This window comes from Zophobas morio, unplaced genomic scaffold (genome assembly GCF_036711695.1).
Source record: "Zophobas morio isolate AGI-343-1 ecotype UQ-CSIRO unplaced genomic scaffold, CSIRO_AGI_Zmor_V1 ptg000003l, whole genome shotgun sequence".
Taxonomy (NCBI): Eukaryota; Metazoa; Arthropoda; class Insecta; order Coleoptera; family Tenebrionidae; genus Zophobas; species Zophobas morio.
Genome location: NW_026972108.1, coordinates 213,963 through 236,337, shown reverse-complemented (window position 1 = coordinate 236,337; position 22,375 = coordinate 213,963). Strand labels below are relative to the sequence as shown.

The following is a 22,375-nucleotide window of genomic DNA, read 5'->3' as shown; positions in this document are numbered from 1 at the left end:
TTTCTCTTTCTCTAGTTATTGATATTTTCTAAATTTTAAATCTTTCATTTTTTCTTTAATTTTAAATTTTCAATTTTTAATTTTTTAACTTTCGGTTTTTTCCATATTGGCTTATTTTAATTTTCTGATATTTTTCGGCTTCTCGACATTTCAATTTCTCGATTTGTCGAGTTTTTTCAACTTTTGGATGTTACGATTTTTTGATTTCTCGCTTTTTTCGAATTGTCGATTTTTGGCTTTTCGATTTTTCACTTTTCCAGTTTTCCAGTTTCCCAATTTTTCGTCATTTCAGTTTTGGAATTCTTCAATGTATCGATTTTTTTATTTTTAATTTCGTTAAATTTTTCTAATTTTTTAATTTTCAATTTCTCATTTTCAACTTTTCGATTTCCCGACTTTTCGACGTCTCGAATTTTCCATTTCTCGATTTTTCGATGTTTCAGTTTTTTAATTTCTCGATGTTTCAGTTTTTGATTTTCAGTTTTCCAATTTTTAGATTTCTCAATTTTTTGATGTTTTAGTTTTGGAATTTTTCAGTTTTTAGGTCCTTCAATTAATTTGTTTTCGATTTTCCAATTTTTCGACGTTTCGACCTTTGGGTTTCTCAATTATTCGGTCTCTGGATTTTCTGATTTCTCGATTTTTCGATTTTTAGGTTCTTCAATTTTTCGATTTTTAAAAATTTTTGATTTTGTTCAGTTTTTTTTCTATTTATTGATTTTTTTAGTTTTAAATTTTCAATTTTTCAATTTTTAACTTTTGGATTTTTCGATTTTAGGGTATTCCTGTCTTTCGTTATTTTTCGCCTTCTCGACTTTTCAATTTCTCGATTTCACAACGTTTCAGTTTTTCAATTTTTGGATGTTTCGATTTTTTTATTACTCGCTTTCGACTTTCGGCTTCAAAAAATTTGAAAATCTAAAATTTAAAAACCGAAAAACGAAAAATCGAAAAATCGAAACTCCAAAATTTAAAAAAAATTGAAAAATTGAAGTCGGATAATTGAAAAATCGGAACATCAAAAAACTGGAAAATCGAAAAATCGAAAATCCGAAAAGTAAAAAATCGAAAAATCGAAAGATCGAAAAATTGAGAAACCGAAAAAGGCCAAAAGTTAAAAATTGAACAATTGATAAACCGAAAAATCAAAAAATTTAAAAATTCGAAAAATCGAAAAATTGAAATAAGTATTGAGAAATCCAAAAGTCCATGAAGTCAAAAAATCGAAAAATTGAGAACCTGAAAAATCGAAACAGTCGAAAATTAAGAAATGAGAAAATCAGAACATCGATTAATTGAAAAATCGAGAAATTGAGAATTTAGAAAAGTCAAAAATTGAAAAATTAAAAAATCGAAATATTTAAAAATCGTAAAAATGAAGAGAAGAAAAATAGAAAAAACGTAAAACGGAAACATCGGAAAATTGAAAATCGAGAAACTGAAAAATTGGGAATTTGTAAAATCTCAAAAATCCCAAAAATGAAATTTTCAAAAATTGAAAAATGAAAGAAAAATTGAATAATCCGAAAACTGGTAAACTGAAAAATCAAAAAAGTGAAGTCGAATAATTGAGATTTTATAGAAGTCAAAAATTGAAAAAAGATTTTAGATTTTAGAACAAAATAATCCTCTTTTTAATAATTAGTCTCCGAGGGTTGCGTAGTAATGGTCAGACACTGAATGCAAAGAAGCGTTGGAATCGGGGTCGTCAAATCGACTTCGAATTCCTTGATGCAATGCCGGGGTCCGGCGCTCCGGAATGTATTCGGGCAATTTTTCTCAGCAATTGCTCCTATTCAAAGCGAAACTAGGACTCATCGCGTTCTCCATATAATGGCAACCAGAACAAAACAAGTCGTTACTTCTTGTTCATTGTGCTGAGGAATTTATTCGCATGACTATTGTTCGCGCCGAAAATACAACTGTTGGCCCAATAAGTGAACTTTAACAATGTCTGACTTATTCCATTACAAGTTAGACGGCTCAGAGGGATTATTTTAACATTATCGCGGAATGCTTGTGAGCCTCTGTTCCCTTCCTGTTCGTGCCTTTTCGAAATGAAATTATTAATGGATCCCTGAAAGGATTAGCGACACAATTGGCGCACTACGTAATGGGGGCGCCGGAAAAACCGCACTCATTGTGATGCCAACTTCGATAATAATAATAATAATAATAATAATAGTAAGTCGGCCTACACATGGTAATAAAATGTAAACATATATTTCATTATATAAAACTCACAGTGAAACATGTTTATTCACAAAGACATCGTCTTACGAATAATAACAACCTTTTTATGCAAGAAATTCTTTGAGTATTCAGTTCCAGTCTGAGATTTGGTTAATCTATTTTTCTCGGACAGATATCTACCTAAGTTATGACGAGTGGAATGTTCATGGATATCTCTTAGTTTGCTGTTTTCCAATTCCAATGTTGACTTTTCACATTTTCATTTCTCCGTTATTCAGTTTTTCGTTTATTCTACTTTTCCATTTGCAATTTTCCGTTTTCGGAGTATTTTAATTTTAGAATTTTTCGTTTTTTCGATTTTTCAGTTTATCGATTATCAGTTTCCGGACTTTTAATATTACAGTTTTTTGCTCTTTCTGTCTTGATTTTCATTTTTTCGATTTCACAATTTTTCATTTTCTCGATTTTTCCAATTTTCAAATTTTAGATTTTTCGATTTCTCAGTTCCCTGTTTTCAGTTTCTTGATTTTGAATTTCCAGTTTTTCTTTTCTTCAATTTTTCACTTGTCAATTTTTATTTGTCATGATTTTTCCATTTTTCGATTTCACGGTTCTTAGTTGTTTCAATTTTCCGATTATCAGTTTTCGATGTTTAAATTATTCTATTCGTTATTTCTCGATTTTATATTTTTTCAATTTTTAATTTTTTCGATTTTTCAGATTTTCTGTCTTACAATTTCTCTATATTTTTTTTATTCTCAGTTTCTCAATTTGATTTTCAGTTTCTCTATGTTTAATTTTTAAATTATTCATTTTTTTGTTTCTTTAATTTTTCGATTTGTTTTTTTCGATCTTATGATTTTTCGATTTCGCAGTTTTTATTTTTTCCGATTTTTCAGTTTTTAAGTTTTTGAATTTCTCGATTTCTCAATTCGATTTTTTCAGTTTCTATTTTTCGCTCTTTAGATTTTTCAATTTCTCGATTTCTGAATTCGACTTCTTCAGTTTCTTGATTTTTAACTATAACAATTTTTAAATTTTCCATTGTGAGATTTACAATCCATTTTTTTAATTTTTCGTTCTTAGTTTTTCGATTTTTCAATTTTCCGTTTTTCGACTTTTAATTTTTGGATTTTCTAATTTTCGTGTTTTCAATTTTTCGATTTATCAACTTTTCGATTTTACAGTTTCTCGATTTTGATTTTTCCAAGTGTTATATTTTTCTCTTATTCAGTTTTTTGTATGTCAATTTTTGAATTTTAAAATTTAAAATTTTATTTTTCGATTTCTCGATTTCTCACGTTTAGATTTAGCGTTTTCATTTTTCAGTTTCTTCATTTTTAAATTTCCCATTTTCCAATATTTTGTTTAATATTTTAATTTTTCACATTTTCAATTTTTCGTTTTTTCAGTTTTTAGATCTTACAATTTTTTGATTTTACAATTTTTAAAATTTTTAGTTTTTCGCTTTTAAATTTTTCAACTTTTCTATATCGAGTTTCTCGATTTTTAATATTCGGATTTTAGATTAATGAATTTCCTTTCTGATATTTCATTGTCTCGAATTTTAATTATTCAATGTTTCAATTCATCGATTTGCAATTTTTCGATTTTTTGATTTTTGAATTACTCGATTTTTGATTTTTCAGTTCATGGATTTTACATTTTTTCGATTTTTCAATGTTTAGGTTTTTTAATATTTCAATTTTTCAACAACCGGATTTTTCAATTTTAGATATTTTAATTTTTCGATTTTACAATTTTTTAATTTCCCATTTTTAGATGTTTTAATTTTTCACATTTTCAATGTTTCGTTCTTTCAGTGTTTGGTTTCCACAGTTTTTCGATTTTACAATTTTTCGTCTTCGGTTTTTAATTTTTCAATTTTTAATTTTTGGATTTTCTAACTTTTCATGTTTTTAACATTTTTTGTTTTCAATTTTTGGAATTTACAGTTTTTCAAATATACGGTTTTTCGTTTTTAGATTTTTCAACTTTTCTATCTTCAGTTTCTCCATTTCTAATATTCGAATTTTACATATTTTTAATTATTCAATGTTCCAATTTTTCGATTTGCCATTTTTTTCGAATTTTTTATTTTTGAATTTTTGGATTTTTGATTTTTCAGCTTATCGATTTTACATTTCTTCGATTTTTCAATTTTTGGATTTTGTAATTTTTCAATTTCTCAACTATCGGATTTTTTAATTTTAGATATTTTAATTTTTCGATTTTACAATTTTTTGATTTTTCAATTTTTGGATGTTTCAATTTTTCGATATTTTAGTTTTTCGTTCTTACAATTTTAATTTTCCATTTTTAGATATTTTGATTTTTCACATTTTCAATTTTTCGTTCTTTCAGTTTTTCGATCTTACAATTTTTCGATTTTAGAGTTTTTCGTCGTCGATTTTGAGTTTTATAATTTTTTTGATTTATTTTTTCAATTTTTTGTTTGTCAATTTTTGGATTTTACGGTTATTCATTTTTTTAAGTTTTCGATTTCAGTTTTTTCGTTTGTGATTTTTGGATTTTACAATTTAAATTTTTTTTTCGATTTCTCACCTTTTAGATTTTTCAGTTTCCATTTTTCAGGTTCTCCATTTTTAAATTTTAGATTTCCCAATTTTTTGTTCTACCAATTTTTTGATTTTACAATTTTTCGATTTTACAATTTTTCGAATTTTCAGTTTTTCGTTTTTAGATTTTTCAAGTTTTCTATCAGTTCCTCGATTTTTAATATTCGCATTTTACATTAAAATTTTTTTTTTTTTGATATTTCATTGTCTTGAATTTTGATTATTCAATGTTTCAATATATCGATTTGCAATTTTTCAATTTTGGATATTTCTTTTTCGATTTTTTGATTTTTGAATTTCTCGATTTTTGATTTTTTCAGTTCATGGATTTTACATTTTTTCGGTTTTTCAATTTTTAGGTTTTCTAATTTTTCAATTTTTCAACTGCCGGATTTTTCAATTTTAGATATTTCCCATTTTTAGATGTTTTAATTTTTCGCCTTTTCAATTTTTCGTACCTTCAGTTTTTCGTTCCCACAGTTCTTCGATTTTACAATTTTTCGTCTTCGATTTTTAAATTTTTCAATTTTCCATTTTTCGATTTTTAATTTTTGGATTTTCTGACTTTTCGTGTTTTCAATTTTTCGATTTTTCAACTTTTCGATTTTTCAGTTTATCGATTTTGATTTTCCATTTTTTCTTTTATTCAGTTTTTTGTCAATTTTTAGATTTTACAGCCATTAATTTTTTCAACTTTTCGATTTTAAAATTTTTGTTTGTCAATTTTTGGATTTTAAAATTTAAAATTATATTTTTCGATTTCTCACCTTTAGATGTATCAGCGTTTTCATTTTTCAGGTTCTCCATTTTTAAATTTTAGATTTTCCAATTTTTGTTTTTACCATTTTCTGATTTTACAATTTTTCGAATTTACAGTTTTTCGTTTTTAGATTTTTCAACTTTTCTATCTTCAGTTTCTCGATTTTTAATATTCCGATTTTACATTTTTTTAATTATTCAATGTTTCAATTTATCGATTTGCGATTTTTTTAGAATTTTTTATTTTTGAATTTTTGGATTTTTGATTTTTCAGCTTATCGATTTTACATTTCTTCGATTCTTCAATTTTTGGATTTTGTAATTTTTCAATTTCTCAACTATCGGATTTTTTAATTTTAGATATTTTAATTTTTCGATTTTACAATTTTTTTAGTTTTCAATTTTTGGATGTTTCAATTTTTCGATATTTTAGTTTTTCGTTCTTACAATTTTAATTTTCCATTTCTAGATATTTTAATTTTTCACATTTTCAAGTTTTCGTTCTTTCAGTTTTTCGATCTTACAATTTTTCGATTTTACAGTTTTTCGTCGTCGATTTTCAGTTTTCTAGTTTTTTGATTTGTTTTCTTCAATTTTTTGTTTGTCAATTTTTGGATTTTACGGGTATTCATTTTTTCAAGTATTCGATTTCAGTTTTTTCGTTTGTCATTTTTGGATTTTACAATAAAAAATTAGTTTTTCGATTTCTCACCTTTTAGATTTTTCAGTTTCCATTTTTCAGGTTCTCGATTTTTAAATTTTAGATTTCCCAATTTTTTGTTTTACCAATTTTTTGATTTTACGATTTTTCGAATTTTCAGTTTTTCGTTTTTAGATTTTTCAAGTTTTCAATCAGTTTTTCGATTTTCAATATTCGCATTTTACATTTAAATATTTTTTTTTGATATTTCATTGTCTGAATTTTGATTATTCAATGTTTCAATTTATCGATTTGCAATTTTTCAATTTTGGATATTTCTTTTTCAATTTTTTGATTTTTGATTTTTCAGTTCATGGATTTTACATTTTTTCGGTTTTTCAATTTTTAAGTTTTTTAATTTTTCAATTTTTTAACTGCCGGATTTTTCAATTTTAGATATTTCCCATTTTTAGATGTTTTAATTTTTCGCCTTTTCAATTTTTCGTTCCTTCAGTTTTTCGTTTCCACAGTTTTTCGATTTTACAATTTTTCGTCTTCGATTTTTAAATTTTTCAATTTTTCGTTTTTCGATTTTTAATTTTTGGATTTTCTGACTTTTCGTGTTTTCAATTTTTCGATTTTTCAACTTTTCGATTTTACAGTTTCTCGATTTTGATTTTCCATTTTTTCTTTTATTCAGTTTTTTTTTGTCAATTTTTAGATTTTACAGCCATTAATTTTTTCAACTTTTCGATTTTAAAATTTTTAGTTTGTCGATTTTTGTATTTTAAAATTTAAAATTATATTTTTCGATTTCTCACCTTTAGATGTATCAGCCTTTTTAATTTTCAGGTTCTCCATTTTTAAATTTTAGATTTTCGAATTTTTTGTATTTACAATTTTTCGAACTTACAGCTTTTCGTTTATAGATTTTTCAACTTTTCTATCTACAGTTTCTCGATTTTTAATATTCGGATTTTACATTTTTTAAATTATTCAATGTCTCAATTTATCGATTTGCAATTTTTTTTTTATTTTTGAATTTTTGGATTTTTGATTTTTCAGCTTATCGATTTTACATTTCTTCGATTTTTCAATTTTTGGATTTTGTAATTTTTCAATTTCTCAACTATCGGATTTTTTAATTTTAGATATTTTAATTTTTCGATTTTACAATTTTTTGAGTTTTCAGTTTTTAGGTGTTTCAATTTTCCGATATTTTAGTTTTTCGTTCTTACAATTTTTAATTTTATCATTTCTAGGTAATAATTTTTCACATTTTCAGTTTTTCGATTTTAGATCTTCGTCTTGGATTTTTATATTTTTCTCTTTTCCGTTTTTCGATTTTTGATTTTTGAATTTACCAACTATTCGTGTTTTCAGTTTTTATACATATTTTACAATTTCTCGATTTCGAATCTTCCAGTTTTCCATTTTTTTTTTTATTTCTTTTCTTCAATTTTTGTTTGCCAGTTTTTGGATTTCTGCAGTTATTAATTTCTTTAACTTTTCCAGTTTATAGTTTTTTGTTTGTTTAATTTTTCGTTTTTCAATTTTTCTATTTGATTATTTTTCAATTTTCTAGTTGTAGATATGTACTTTTATTTTTAATTTTTCAATTTTTCGATATTTAGTTTGTCAGTTTTCTTTATTTCTTTTTTAAATTTTTTGTTTTTCAATTTCTAGAATTTAAAATTCAAGATTTTTCATTTTTTCAATTTTTCGATTGTCAATTTTTGAATTTTACAATTTAAAGTTTTATTTTTCGATTTTTCACCTTTTAGACTTTCAATGTTTCATTTTTCAGGTTCTCCATAGATTTCCCAATTTTTCGTTTATACAATTTTGTGATTTTACAATTTTTCGATTTCAATATTTTTCGATTTTTTAATTTTTCTTCTATTTTCAGTTTCTCAATTTTTAATGTTCGGATTTTACAAATTTTTCTTTTTTATTGTTTTAGTGTCTCAAATTTTAATTATTCGATGTGTCTATTTTTCGATTTTTGATTTTTTTATTTTTGAATTTCTTAGTTTTTGATTTTTCAGTTTATCGAATTTATTTTTGAATTTTAGATATTTTAATTTTTCAGTTTGTCAAGTTGTAGATACTTTTTTAATTTTTAGTTTATCAATTTTTCGATTTTTCAATTTCCCGATTGTTAGTTTGTCGGTTTTCTTTATTTCTTTTTTTAAATTTCTAGATTTTTAAATTTAAGATTTTTCGTTTTTTCAATTGTTCCTTTTTTTCCTTCAATTTTTCGTTTGTCAGTTTTTGAATTTTACAATTTAAAATTTTATTTTTCGATTTGTCTCCTTTTAGATTTTTCAATGTTTCATTTTTTATTTTCTCCATAGATTTCCCAATTTTTCGTTCATAGAATTTTGTGAATTTACAATTTTTCGAATTTAATATTTTTCGATTTTTCAATTTTTCTTCTATTTTCAGTTTCTCAATTTTTAATGTTCGGATTTTACAAATTTTTCATTTTCAATTTTTTGATATTTTAGTGTCTCGAATTTTAATTATTTGATGTGTCTATATTTAGATTTTTAATTTTTTTATTTTTGAATTTCTTAGTTTTTGATTTTTCAGTTTATCGTTTGTCGGTTTTCAGTTTTAGATATTTTCATTTTTCGAGTTTACAATTTTCTGATTTTTCAATTTTTAAATATTTTGATTTTTCGATTTTTCCATTTTTAGACTTTTTAAATTTTATATTTTACAAATTTAAGAGTTTTTAATTTTTTTGAATTTTCAGTTTCTCGATTTTTACAAATTCGATAAACCTCACATCAAATCTGGTTTTTACACTTTCCAACAATCTATTTCCAGGGACTGGTGCATCTCCCGTCAGCTCTGGTGGGGCCACCGCATCCCCGTTTACTCCTGCCGCCCCCGCGCCTCCGCCGCCCCCCCCGTTTGGATCGCCGCCGACAGCCCGTCCGCCGCCCTCCGAAAAGCCGCCGCTCGCCTCTCCGCCCCCGACATCGAAGTGACCCAAGACGCCGACGTCCTCGACACGTGGTTCTCGTCCGCCCTTCTCCCTTTCAGCGCCTGGTCTCCGCAACAGGTCCCTCGAAATTGCGAATTCAGCTCGCCGGCCGGGGGTTGTTACCCCCTGGACGTGATGGTGACGGGGCACGACATCCTGTTCTTCTGGGTGGCGCGGATGGCCATGCTCGGGAGGCGGCTGACGGGGCGGCTGCCCTTCCACCAGGTGCTGCTCCACGGCATCGTCTGCGACGCGCAGGGCAGGAAGATGTCGAAAAGTTTGGGGAACGTCGTGACGCCGGAGGACGTCATCGACGGATCGACGCTCGAGGTGAGGCCTAATCGAGTTTCTGGGGGATCGTGGAGGTTAATGGGTGTCAAAGGGCGGAGTTTGGCAAGTTTGGGAAGCGGGTGGGGCTGTGGGTGGGGGTGATGGGATGCGGGGGCGATGATCTGGATTTTGAGTCGGGAGACGTAATAATAATAATGATAGTGTAGTTTATTGATCCAACAGGTAACGAATCCAATTACTGGAGTCGTTGTTCCAGATAAAAATACAATTCGATATATTGGATTTCGGGATCTGATTAAATAATAATCTTTGTTACATGGTTAATAAAAGTTATCTACTGTTAAAAGATATCAGTAGATTCTTAAATCGATCTAGTCTGTCTAGGTGAGAGATTTTCTGTATTTCTATATAGGAGCACTGCTGCAAGGTCATTGATAAAGTAGACAAACAGTAACGGAATCAAGTTGGATCCCTATCGAACCCTGATGATATTCAATTTTTCGTTATTTCAACGTTTTTTTCGATTTTTCAGTTTGTCGATTATTAAATATTCGGTTTTTCCATTTTTTTTAAATTTTCTTTACTTGCAATGTTTTGATTTTATAATTTTCTATTGTTAAAATTTTTCCATTTTATTTTCTCAATTTTTAAGTTTTCAGTTTTTTGTCTTCAGTTTTTCGAATTTTTAATTTTCACTTTTTCAATTTTTGAACTGTTAAAACTTTTAATTTTTTATTTTGAAGTTTTCAAATTGCTGTTTTCAAACTGAAATTCTGTGTTGCTCCGTTGTTTTTGATGTTTGTCAGTTTCTTGGAAAAATCGAAAAATTGGGAAATCGAATAAATAAAATGAAGAAAGTGAAAAATATGCATAAAAAACTAAATATTGGAAAAAAATGAAAAAATCAAAAGATTAAAAATTGGGAGAAATTTAAGAAACTGAAAAATCGAAAAATTGTAAAATCGGGAAATTAAAAAATCAAAAAACTGTTACCACGATAAGTTGAAAAATTTGGATTTTATATACAATACTTCCATAGTTATAAAATCCCAAACTAGAAAATCGAGAAACTGAAGAAACGAAAAATGAAAACATCAAAAAATGGAAAAAATGCAAAAACTCAAATAAGAATCTCAAAACTGAAAAATCCGAAAATTATAAAGTCGAAAATTTTAAATCGAAAAATTCAATAAACGAAAAATCGGAGCATTGGAGAACTTAATATCGAGAAACTGAAAAATCAAAAAATTGAAAAATCTAAAAACTGTAAAAGCAGGAAAATAAAAAATCGAAAAATGGAAAAGAAAAAATAAATTTTCAAAAAACTAAAAATCTAGAGCCTGAAAAATTAAAAAAATAATAATTGAAAAACGAAGATTTCTTAAAATCCAAAAATTAAAAATTTAAAAAACGAAAACTGATAAAAAAATACAAATGGGAAAATCCAAAAAATTTTAGCCTTGAGAAATCCAAAAAATTGGTGAAAATTAAAATATCCAAAAACTGAAATATCGAAAAATCAAAAAATCGAAAATTTGTAAAATCGAAAAATCTATAAAACTGAACATTTTAAATTGAAAACTTCAAAAATCGACAAATTGAAACATCAAAGAAATGGAAAAATCGAAAAATTCAAACATCTCAAAATTGAAAAATCCGAAAATTATAAAACGGAAAATTCCAAATCGAAAAATTTAATAAGTAAACGAAAAATTGGAGAATTGGAAAACTCAATGTCGACAAACTGAAAAATCAAAAAACTGAAAAACTGTAAAACTAGGAATAAGGACGAAAAGGATCAAAAGGACAAAAAGGACCAAATGGATCAAAAAGACGAAAAGGACGAAAAGACGAAAGGACCAGAAGGACCAGAAGGACGACAAGGACGACAAGGACGAAAAGGACAAAAAAAACAAAAGGACCAAAATGACCGCAAGACCAAAAGGACGAAATGGACGAAAAAGGACAAAAAGGACGAAAATGGACGAAAAAGGGCGAAAAGGACGAAAAAGGACGAAAAGGAACGAAAAGGACGAGAAGGACGAAAAGGAGGAAAAAGGACGAATAGGGACGACAAAGGACGAAAAAGGACGGAAAGGACTAAAAAGGACGAATAAGGACGAAAAATAACGAGAAGGACGAAAAGGAGCAAATAGGACGAAAAGGACGAAAAATGACGAGAAGGACGAAAAGGAGGAAGAAGGACGAAAAGGATGAAAGGGACTAAAAAGGACGATTAAGGACGAAATAGGGCAAATAAGGACAAGAAATGACGAGAAGGACGAAAAGTACGAATAAGGACGAAAAGGACGCATAAGGACGAAAAGGACGCATAAGGACGAAAAGGACGAATAAGGACGAAATAGGACGAATAAGGACAAAAAATGACGAGAAGGACGGAAAGGAGGAAACAGGACGAAAAGGACGAATAAGGACGAAAAGGACGAAAGAGGACGAAAAAAGAACGAAAAGTACGAAAAAGACGAAAAGGACGAAAAAGGACGATTAAGGAAGAAGAAGGACAAAAAATGACGAGACGAACGAAAAGGAGGAAAAATGACGAAAAGGAAGAAAAGGACAAAAAAGGACTAGAAGGACGAATAGGACAAAGAAAGGATGAAAATTGACGAGTAAGGACGAAAAAGGACGAAAAGGACGAAGAAGATGAAAAAGGACGAAAAGGATTAAAAAAGACGAAAAAGGACGAATAAGGACGGAAAGGACGAAAAGGACTAGAAGGACCAGAAGAACGAAAAAGACGAAAATAACCAAAAGGACGAAAAGGACGAAAGGAACTAAAAAGGACGAAAAAGGACGATCAAGGACGAAATAGGGCAAATAAGGACGAAATAGGACGAATAAGGACAAGAAATGACGAGAAGGATGAAAAGGAGGAGAAAGGAGGAAAGGGACGAAAAGGGACGAATAAGGACGAAAAAGGACGAAAAGGACGAATAAGGACGAAAAGGACGCCTAAGGACGAAATAGGACGAATAAGGATAAAAAATGACGAGAAGGACGAAAAGGAGGAAAAAGGACGAATAAGGACGAGAAACGACGAAAAGGACGAATAAGGACGAAATAGGACGAATAAGGACAAAGAAATTACGAGAAGGACGGGAAAAAGGAAGAAGGACGAAAAGGACGAATAAGGACGAAAAGGACGAAAGAGGACGAAAGAGGACGAAAAAGGACGAGAAGCACGAAAAAGGCGAAAAGGACGAAAAAGGACGATTAAGGAAGAAAAAGGACGAAAAATGACGAGACGGACGAAAAGGAGGAAAAAGGACGAAAAGGAAGAAAAGGACAAAAAAGGACTAGAAGGACGAAAACGACAAAAAAAGGATGAAAATTGACGAGTAAGGACGAAAAAGGACGATAAGGACGAGAAAGGATGAAAAAGGACGAAAAGGGATTAAAAAAGACGAAAAAGGACGAATAAGGACGAAAAGGACGAAAAGAACTAGAAGGACCAGAAGGACGAAAAAGACGAAAAGAACCAAAAGGACGAAAAGAACGAAAAGGACCAGAAGGAGCAAAAGGACAAAAATGACCAAAAGGACGAAAAGGATCAGAAGGACCAAAAGGACGAAAAGGACCAAAAGGATCAAAAGGACAAAAAGGGCCGAAAAAACCAAAAGGACAAAAATGAGGAAAAGCACGAAAAAGACGAAAAAGGACGAAAATGATGAAAAGGACCAAAAGGATCAATTGGAGGAAAAGGACGAAAAGAACCAAAAGGACGAAAAGGGTCAAATGACGAAAATGATGAAAAGAACCAGAAGGACCAGATGGACGATAAGGACCAGAAGGACGAAAAGGACCAGAAGGACCAAAAGGACGACAAGGACGACAAGGACGACAAGGACAAAAAGGACGAAAAGGACCAAAAAGGATGAAAAGGACGAAAAGGGCCAAACAGACCGAAAAGATCGAAAGGACAAAAAGGAGGAAAAGGACGAAAAAGACGAAAAAAGATGAAATGAACGAAAAGTACGCAAAAGGACGAAGAAGGACGAATAAGGACGAAAAAGAACGAATCAGGATGACAAGGACGAAAAGGGACGAAAAGCACGAAAAAGACGAAAAAGGACGGAAAGGACGAAAAAGGACGAAAAATGACGAGAAGGATGAAAAGGAGGAAAAAGGACAAAAACGACAAAAAGGACGAAAAGGACGAAGAAGGACGAAAAAGGACTAAAAAGACGAAAAGGACAAAAAAGATCGAAAATGGACGAGTACGGACGAAAAAGGAAGAAAAGGACGAAAGGGGCCAAAAATGAAGAATAAGGACGAAATGGACGAAATAGGACGATTAAGGACGAAAAAGACGAAAAAAGACGAAGAGGACCAACAAGGACGAAAAGGACGAAGAACACCAAAAGAACGAAAAGAACCAGAAGGACCAGAAGGACGAAAAGGACTAGAAGGATCAGAAGGACGAAATGGACGAAAAGAACGGAAAGGACTAAAAGGATCAAAAGAACCAAAAGGACCAAAAGGACTAAAAGGACAAAACGGATGAAAAGTGCGAAAAGGACGAAAAGGACGAAAAGCACGAAAAGGACGAAAAGGACGAAAAGCACGAAAAGGACGAAAAGGACGAAAAGAACCAAAAGGACGAAAAGAATCAAAAGGACGAAAAGGACGAAAATGACGAAAAGGACCAGAAGGACCAAAAGGACGAAAAGGACCAAAAGGACCAAAAGACGACAAGGTCGAAAAGGATCACAAGGATCAACAGGACGAAAAGGACCAAAAGGACCAAAAGGACGAAAACGATCAAAAGGACCAAAAGGACCGAAAAAGCCAAAAGGACGAAAAGGACGAAAAGGACGAAAAGATAAAACCTGAAAAAACTAATTATCTAGAAATTAAAAAATCAAAAATTAAGATTTCTAAAAATCGGAAAATGAAAATGAGAAATCAGAATATAAAAAAATTAAAAACCGAGAAATCGATAAGTTACAAATTCTAAAAACGGGAAAATCGAATGTTTTATAAATCCAGAAATTGAGAAATAAAAAAATTGATAGAAATCGAAAAACTAAAATATCCAAAAGCTGAAAAATCAAAAATCGAAAAATTAAAAAATAATTGAGAAATGAAAAATTTTAAAATCCAAAACTTGAAAAATCGATAAATTGAAAAATGGAAACATTTAAAATGTAAAAGTTAAAAATTGAAAATTGGAAAAATTTTTAAATTGAACAATTATAAGTTACAAAAACAAAAACTTCAAATCGAAAAATTGATTAAACGAAAAATTGGAGACTCGAAAACATAAAAATTGGGAATCCTAAAATCAAAATATCGAAAAACCTAAGTCACCAAAAGGTAAAATATCGAAAAAGTAAAAATGGAGAAACCGAAAAATCAAAAAATTGAAAAATTGGGAAATGCAAAAATTAAAAAATTTAAACCCAAAAAGTAAGAATCGAATAATTAAAATAAATAAGCACCAAAAATTGAGAAATCAAAAATTAAAAAGTCTAAAAACTGGAAAAATTTAAAAATTAGAAAAATTGATTAAACGAAAAATTGAAGGATCGGAAATATAAAAATTGGGAAATCCTAAAATCAAAAATTCGAAAAATCTAAATCACGAAAAGTTAAAATATCTAAAAAGTAAAAATCGAGAAACCGAAAAATCGGAAAATTTTAAAATTGGGAAATCCAAAACTTAAAAAATTTAAACTGGAAAATGTAGGAATCGAATAATTAAAATAAGTACCAAAAATTGAGAAATCTGGAATTAAAAAATCAAAAAAATTAAAAAAATTAAAAAATTATTGAAAAATGGAAATTAATAGGTAACATATATATCTGAAAACTGAAAATCGAAAGTTTAAAAAAATCTAAGAATGTTAAAATCGTAAAATTGAAAAATCAAAAATCGATTACATAAAAAAAATCGAAAAATCGGGAAAATTGGAAAATCGATATACTGAAAAATCTAAAATTGGAAAAATCGAAAAATTGCAAAATCAATTAAATCGAAAATTTATAAATTTCTGGACTTTACGGATCACATACAGCTTTTTTTGTATATTTTTAATACCATACAGTATTCATGAACACAAGTTAGGATTTCACTGGAAAATTTTACGTAAAATTGATGATGCCTACGTGCAGGAGAGAATTTACGTAATCTATAGAGCTTTTCATACATTTTCTACACCATTAATGGGTTTTAAAAATATCCAGTCGGTATTAGTGAAAAGATCGTACAATAGAGAATAATTAGCTCTTTTGAAACTAAATGATTCGTTTGAAAACGACGCAGAAAAAAAACAGCCATTAAAGTTTACAGAAAAAGCTCCCAATCCTCGAAATCCTCTGAAGATATTCAACATTACACAGGTGGTTTTCCTTACAAGCTTAACCATCCATTGCCACAACCCCAGTTTGAAACCTTATCCCATCAGCTCCTAGCCGTCCCATCAAGCAAGACACTAAATCACTCCTTTGATTCATGTTCGCAGGACCTCGAGGCGTCTTCCCGTGCCAGCCACTCCTCAGGCATCCTCTCCCCCGAAGAGCTGACAAGGGCCATCGCCGGCCAGAAGAGAATGTTCCCTTCGGGCATCCCCGCGTGCGGGGCCGACGCGCTCAGGTTCACCCTCTGTTCGCACAACATCAAAAGTGAGCACCCCTGCGGCAATTATTGTCAGATCAGCGAAGTGGCAAATATCGGTTTACCGCTCCTCCGGGGCCCCGTTTCGGCCCAATTAGTATCGCCGAATCGACGAGCGCATTTCCATTGCTAATTGCTTTCGGCAAGTTTTTGGGCTTTTAATTGATTTGTTGACGCGATGGGACGAGATGATAAGGGTTGGAGTTCGCTGGTTGCCGGATTATTTATCGGTGCGTCTAATTCGGGAGTCGGATTGCGTCTGGAGGCTGTTTTGGCGGCGACGAACGAGATATTTATTTAATTATGTGGGGGTGTTGATAGGGGATGAAGATCAACTTGGGTTTTTTCGGCGGGATTGTTGTAATGGGGGGGTTCATTAAAAAACGAACTTACGGATTAATTAAAACTTTAATTGGTTTCTTGATGAGGGAGCTGGGAGGGGGATCTGCGTCATCGCTTTGTTAGAAGCGGATGCTTCTAGTGTTTGTTTTGCGTTATTAGGAGATGCATAAAGAGGGAGGGTAGTTTTTTTGGGGGAGGTACCTGAGCTCGGGGGAGGTTTTACGCTCGTTAGGAGGGGAATTATTCTCGCGTAACGCCGGTTAAATATTCATGAAACAAGAATAATACAGATGCTTCCACGAAGACTTAATTCTGGAAAAACTGAGATTGTAAAGAGGTCACTACTCCATTTTTTAACGGACCTAATAAATTTTCTCTTGCATTTATTATGCTAAGTTTTAAATTCTCTACTATTCCAGGGTGATCAAGTTTGTCTTTTTCTATTATCCAATATTTTTGATGTTATATGTCAAAAGTGGCCCGCCCACCCACCCTTCCTTCGTTTTGATTATTCATTTTATTGGCTCTGAGGCGAAAGTGGGATTTTAATTGAATAATATCTAATAGAATCTACGATTACACATTTTTTAAATAATATTTTATTTTTTACTAATTTTATTTATTAATTTTGTGATTAGGTATTTAAATTTCTTTATATAATTTTTGGCATTATGAAGTATCTGGAATTTGTAGAATCTTTATAGTTTTCAGTATTTTCTAATTTATAGAATTTTTGAAATTGTCACAATTTTTTAAATTTCTAAGACTGACACATATTTTACCATTTACGTCCCTTCTAAAGTTTGACATTTTAAAAATGTAACAAATTTTGACACTTTTTGAACTTCCGGATTCTTAGAATTGTAAAGTTTCTAGATTTTTGATACTTTAACACCAGCTTAATATTTTCTAAATACCTTGTTGAACAATTTATATATTTTCTCACCAATGGCTTAACAGATTTGTCTAAGATTCTAATAAGATAATAACATTGTCAATAATTAATAATAAAAGTAGTCATTGGAAAGAGGAGGGGTGGGTGGGCGGGGCTACTGCTTGGTAAAATATTTTTATATTTTACTAACTTATTTTATTTACTATGAAATGGGAGTTGAATTCCATTTTGGCAAGCCGTAGAGTCTGAGATTTAAAACAAAATCACTTTTAGACGTACTGAATTTTTTGAATTTTTTTACTTCAAAGTTTCTATTATAAAAAAATATGTTGACAATTTTAAGTTGTTTGAATTTTTTTATATCCTTGGAAGTTCCGAATTTTCTAGGATTTTTTACAAAATTTCAAAATTTCGGGTATTTTTGCAATTTTGGAATCAATGGAATTTTCAAATTGTCATTCTTTAATAGATTTTTGCTGTTTTAAATTTTTAGGAGTTTTGGATTAGTTTAGTAGTTAGAACTACGAAGGTAAAATTTTTTATCTTTTAGAATTTCTAAATTATTAGAATTTTTGGAATTTTCGAAATTTTTGGAATTATTTAAATCTTTGAAATTTTTACAAATATTACTTTGTTTGTAATTTTTTGCATTATGAAGTATCTGGAATTGCTAGAAACAAAGGTTTTTGAATTTTTTAGTTTATTGAATTTTCGGAGTGAAATTTTTGAATTTCCAAAGACTTACTTGTTTTGTTATTTGAGGATGTTAAAATTCTATTTTAAAAAAATATTTTGAAATTTTAAAACTGTTAGAATTTTTGACACTTGGAATTTTAAACTATCTAAACTTTTTAACACTTTGGGGAGTTCTGAGCCTTCTAGAATTTGTAGAAATGTTCAAATTTTCAAGGACAACATTTACAATTTTTGGAGTTTCTAGATTGCCGTTCTTCGGTAGATTTTTGAAAATTTTAAAATTCTTAGAATATTTGACATTTGGCACTTTGTAATTTTAAAATTTCAAAATTTTTTACTGTTTTAATAAGTTTTGAATTTCCTGAGTTTTTTAGAAATTTTAAAAATTTTTTCATTTTTATTATTTTTGGAATCAGTTTTAGAAGTTCTGAATTTGGATTTTATTATTTCAAAATTGCAATCATTTTTGAAATCTTTAGGATTTAAAATTTTCGAAGTTCTATCTATTATTAAAAAATATTTTGATAATTTTAAATTTTTAAGCATTTTTAACATTTTTGCAAGTTCTGAATTTTCTAGGATTTTTTAGAAAATTTCGAAATTTCAGTCATTTTTGCAATTTTTCAAAGCAATGGGGTTTTCAAATTATCATTCTTTAATAAATTTTTGCTGTTTTAAGTTTTTATGTTTTTTCAGTTACGGTTTAGTTATGGTATTAGAACTACTAAATTTTTGGAGTTGTTTAAATCTCTGGAATTTCTAAAAATATTAACTTTGCTGTAATTTATGAAGTATCTGGAATTGGCAGAATCTTTAAAGGTTTTTGAATTTCGGAGTAGTCGAAATTTTTGAATTTCCAAACGGTTTTGTTATTTAGCCTCTTGACGATGTTAAAATTCTATTTTTGAAAAATATTTTGAAATTTTAAAATTGTTAGAATTTTTGACACTTGGAATTTTAAATTTTTAAAATTTTTTAACACTTTCGTAATTTCTGGGTTTTCTAGTGTTTGTAGAAATTTTCAAATTTTCAAACATGGTGTTTACAATTTTTGCAGTTTATAAGTTTCCGTTCTTCCAGAGATTTTTGAAAATTTTAAAATTCTTAGAATATTTAACACATTTGAAACTTTGGAATTTTGAAATTTATAAGTTTTTGGCTCTTTTGTAAGTTCTAAATTTCCTAAGTTTTTTTTAGAAATTTTAAAATTTTTTTCATTTTTATTATTTTTGGAATCCATGCATTTTTCAAATTACTATTCTTTAGTGGATTTTTACAATTTTTAAATTTTTATATTTTCTGATTTATTATAACTTTTGTAATTATCACAATTTCATGATTGTTCAAATCTCTGGAATTACTGAAAATATTAACCTTTATATAATTTTTGGCATTATGAAGTATCTGGAATTTAATTTAAAATTTTCGAATTTCTATTATTAAAAATCTTTTGAAAATTTTAAATTGCTAGAATTTGTTTCCATTTTTGGAAGTTCTGAATTTTCTGGGATTTTTTACAAAATTTCATACATTTTTGCAATTTTTGGAATAAATGGAGTTTTCAAATTCTCACTCTGATAGGTTTTTGCTGTTTTAAATTTTAGTTGTTTATTAGAACTGTGAAGGTTCAATTCTTTAATTTTTAAGAATTTTTGATATATTCGAAATTTTTGGAATTGTTTAAGTCTCTGGAATTTCTAAAAATATTAACTGTTTTATAATTTTTGGCATAATGAAGTATCTGGAATGAATAGAATTGTTAAAGGTTTTAGAATTTTCGATTTTACTGAATTTTCGGGGTTGTTGAAATTTTTGACCAAAGACTTACAGTTTTGCTATTTACGACCCTTTTGGAGATGATAAATTTCTATTTTAAAAAAATATTTTGAAATTTTAAAATTGTTAGAATTTTTGACGGTTTTGGAAGTTCTGAGTTTTCTGGAATTTGTAGAAATTTTCAAAAATTTCAAACACAATATTTACAATTTTTGGAGTTTATGAATTTCCGTTCTTCCATAAATTTTTGAAAATTTTCGGAATATATAATCAGACTTTTAAATTCTTAGAATGTTTGACACATTTGGAACCTCAGGATTTTTAGAATTTAAAATTTTTACGTTTTTGAAACTTTTTAATTTTCTAGTATTTTTTAGAAAATTTCAGAATTTCAGGCATTGACCATGGAGTTTTCAAATTGTCATCCTTTAATAGATTTTTGCTGTTTTAAATGTTTGTTTTTTAAATTATGTATTAGAACCACGAAGGTTCATAATTTTTTAATTTTTATAATTTCTGAATTAATTAACATTTGAAATTTTCCAAATTTTTGAAATTGTTTGAATCTCTGGAATTTCTGAAAATATTAGCTTTTTGTAATTTTTGTCATTACGACCCCCTTGGAGATGTTAATATTCAATTTTTAAAAAATATTTTGAAATTTTAAAATTGTTAGAATTTTTGACACTTTTGGAATTTTAAAATTTCTGTTTTTTTACACTTTGGAAATTCTGAGTTTTCTAGAATTTGTAGAAATTTTCAAAATTTCAAGCACAATATTTACATTTTTTGGAGTTTATGAATTTCCGTTCTTCGATAGATTTTTGAAAATTTTCGGAATATATAATCAGATTTTTAAATTCTTAGAATGTTTGACATATATGGAACCTCAGGTTTTTTAGAATTTTAAAATTTCTAAGTTTTTGATACTTCAAAAATATTTTGAAAATTTTAAGCTACAATTTTTTACGTTTTTGGAAGTTTTGAATTGTCTAGTATTTTTTACAAAATTGCAAAATTTCAGGCATTGCCAATGGAGTTTTCAAATTGTCACCCTTTAATTGACTTTTGCTGTTTTAAATTTTTATGTTTTTTGAGTTATGTATTAGAACCACGAATGACAATTTTTTTAATTTTTATAATTTCTGAATTAATTAATTAACTTTTGAAATTTTCCAAATTTTTCGAATTGTTTAAATCTCTGGAATTTCTGAAAAATTGGGTTTTTATAATTTTTGCCATTCCGACCCCCTGGGAGATGTTAATATTCTATATTTAAAATTTATTTTGAAATTTTAAAATTGTTAGAATTTTTGACACTTGGAATTTTAAAATTTCTGTTTTTACACTTTGAAAATTTGGAGTTTTATAGAATTTGTAGAAATTTTCAAAATTTCAAGCACAATATTTACAATTTTTGGAGTTTATGAATTTCCGTTCTTCGATAGATTTTTGAAAATTTTCGGAATATAATCAGATTTTCAAATTCTTAGAATGTTTGAAACATTTGGAACCTCAGGATTTTCACAATTTTAAAATTTCCAAGTTTTTGATACTTCAAAAATATTTTGAAAATTTTAAGTTACAATTTTTTACGTTTTTGGAAGTTTTGAATTGTCTAGTATTTTTTACAAAATTTCAAAATTTCAGGCATTGACAATGGAGTTTTCAAATTGTCATCCTTTAATTGACTTTTGCTGTTTTAAATTTTTATGTTTTTTGAGTTATGTATTAGAACCACGAATGACAAATTTTTTAATTTTTATAATTTCTGAATTAATTAATTAACTTTTGAAATTTTCCAAATTTTTCGAATTGTTTAAATCTCTGGAATTTCTGAAAAATTAGGTTTTTATAATTTTTGCCATTCCGACCCCCTGGGAGATGTTAATATTCTATATTTAAAATTTATTTTGAAATTTTAAAATTGTTAGAATTTTTGACACTTTTGGAATTTTAAAATTTCTGTTTTTTACACTTTGGAAATTCTGAGTTTTCTAAAATTTGTAGAAATTTTCAAAATTTCAAGGACAGTTACAATTTTTGGAGTTTATGAATTTCCGTTCTTTGATAGATTTTTGAAAATTTTCGGAATATAATCAGATTTTCAAATTCTTAGAATGTTTGAAACATTTGGAACCTCAGGTTTTTTAGAATTTTAAAATTTCCAAGTTTTTGATACTTCAAAAATATTTTGAAAATTTTAAGTTACAATATTTTACGTTTTTGGAAGTTTTGAATTTTCTAGTATTTTTTACAAAATTTCAAAATTTCAGACATTGACAATGGAGTTTTCAAATTGTCATTCTTTAATAGATTTTTGCGGTTTTAAATTTTTATATTTTTTGAGTTATGTATGAGAACCACGAAGGTTCAAATTTTTAATTTTTATAATTTCTGAATTAATTAATTAACTTTTGAAATTTTCCCAATTTTTCGAGTTGTTTAAATTTCTGGAATTTCTGAAAATCTTAGGTTTTTGTAATTTCTGGCATTACGACCCCCGTGGAGTTGTTAATATTCTATATTTAAAATTTATTTTGAAATTTTAAAATTGTTAGAATTTTTGACA

General features: G+C 28.4%; 1 protein-coding gene across 1 annotated transcript in view; it reads left to right on the top strand.

The window, feature by feature from the left end:
* LOC135133257 (valine--tRNA ligase-like) overlaps positions 1–22,375 on the top strand; it is a 98,916-nt gene that overhangs the window by 59,513 nt on the left and 17,028 nt on the right. Inside the window, exons 7-8 of the mRNA XM_064061595.1 lie at positions 9,007–9,496; positions 15,943–16,102. Of these exons, the coding sequence (XP_063917665.1) occupies positions 9,007–9,496; positions 15,943–16,102 (650 nt within the window). The remainder of the gene's footprint in view (positions 1–9,006; positions 9,497–15,942; positions 16,103–22,375) is intronic.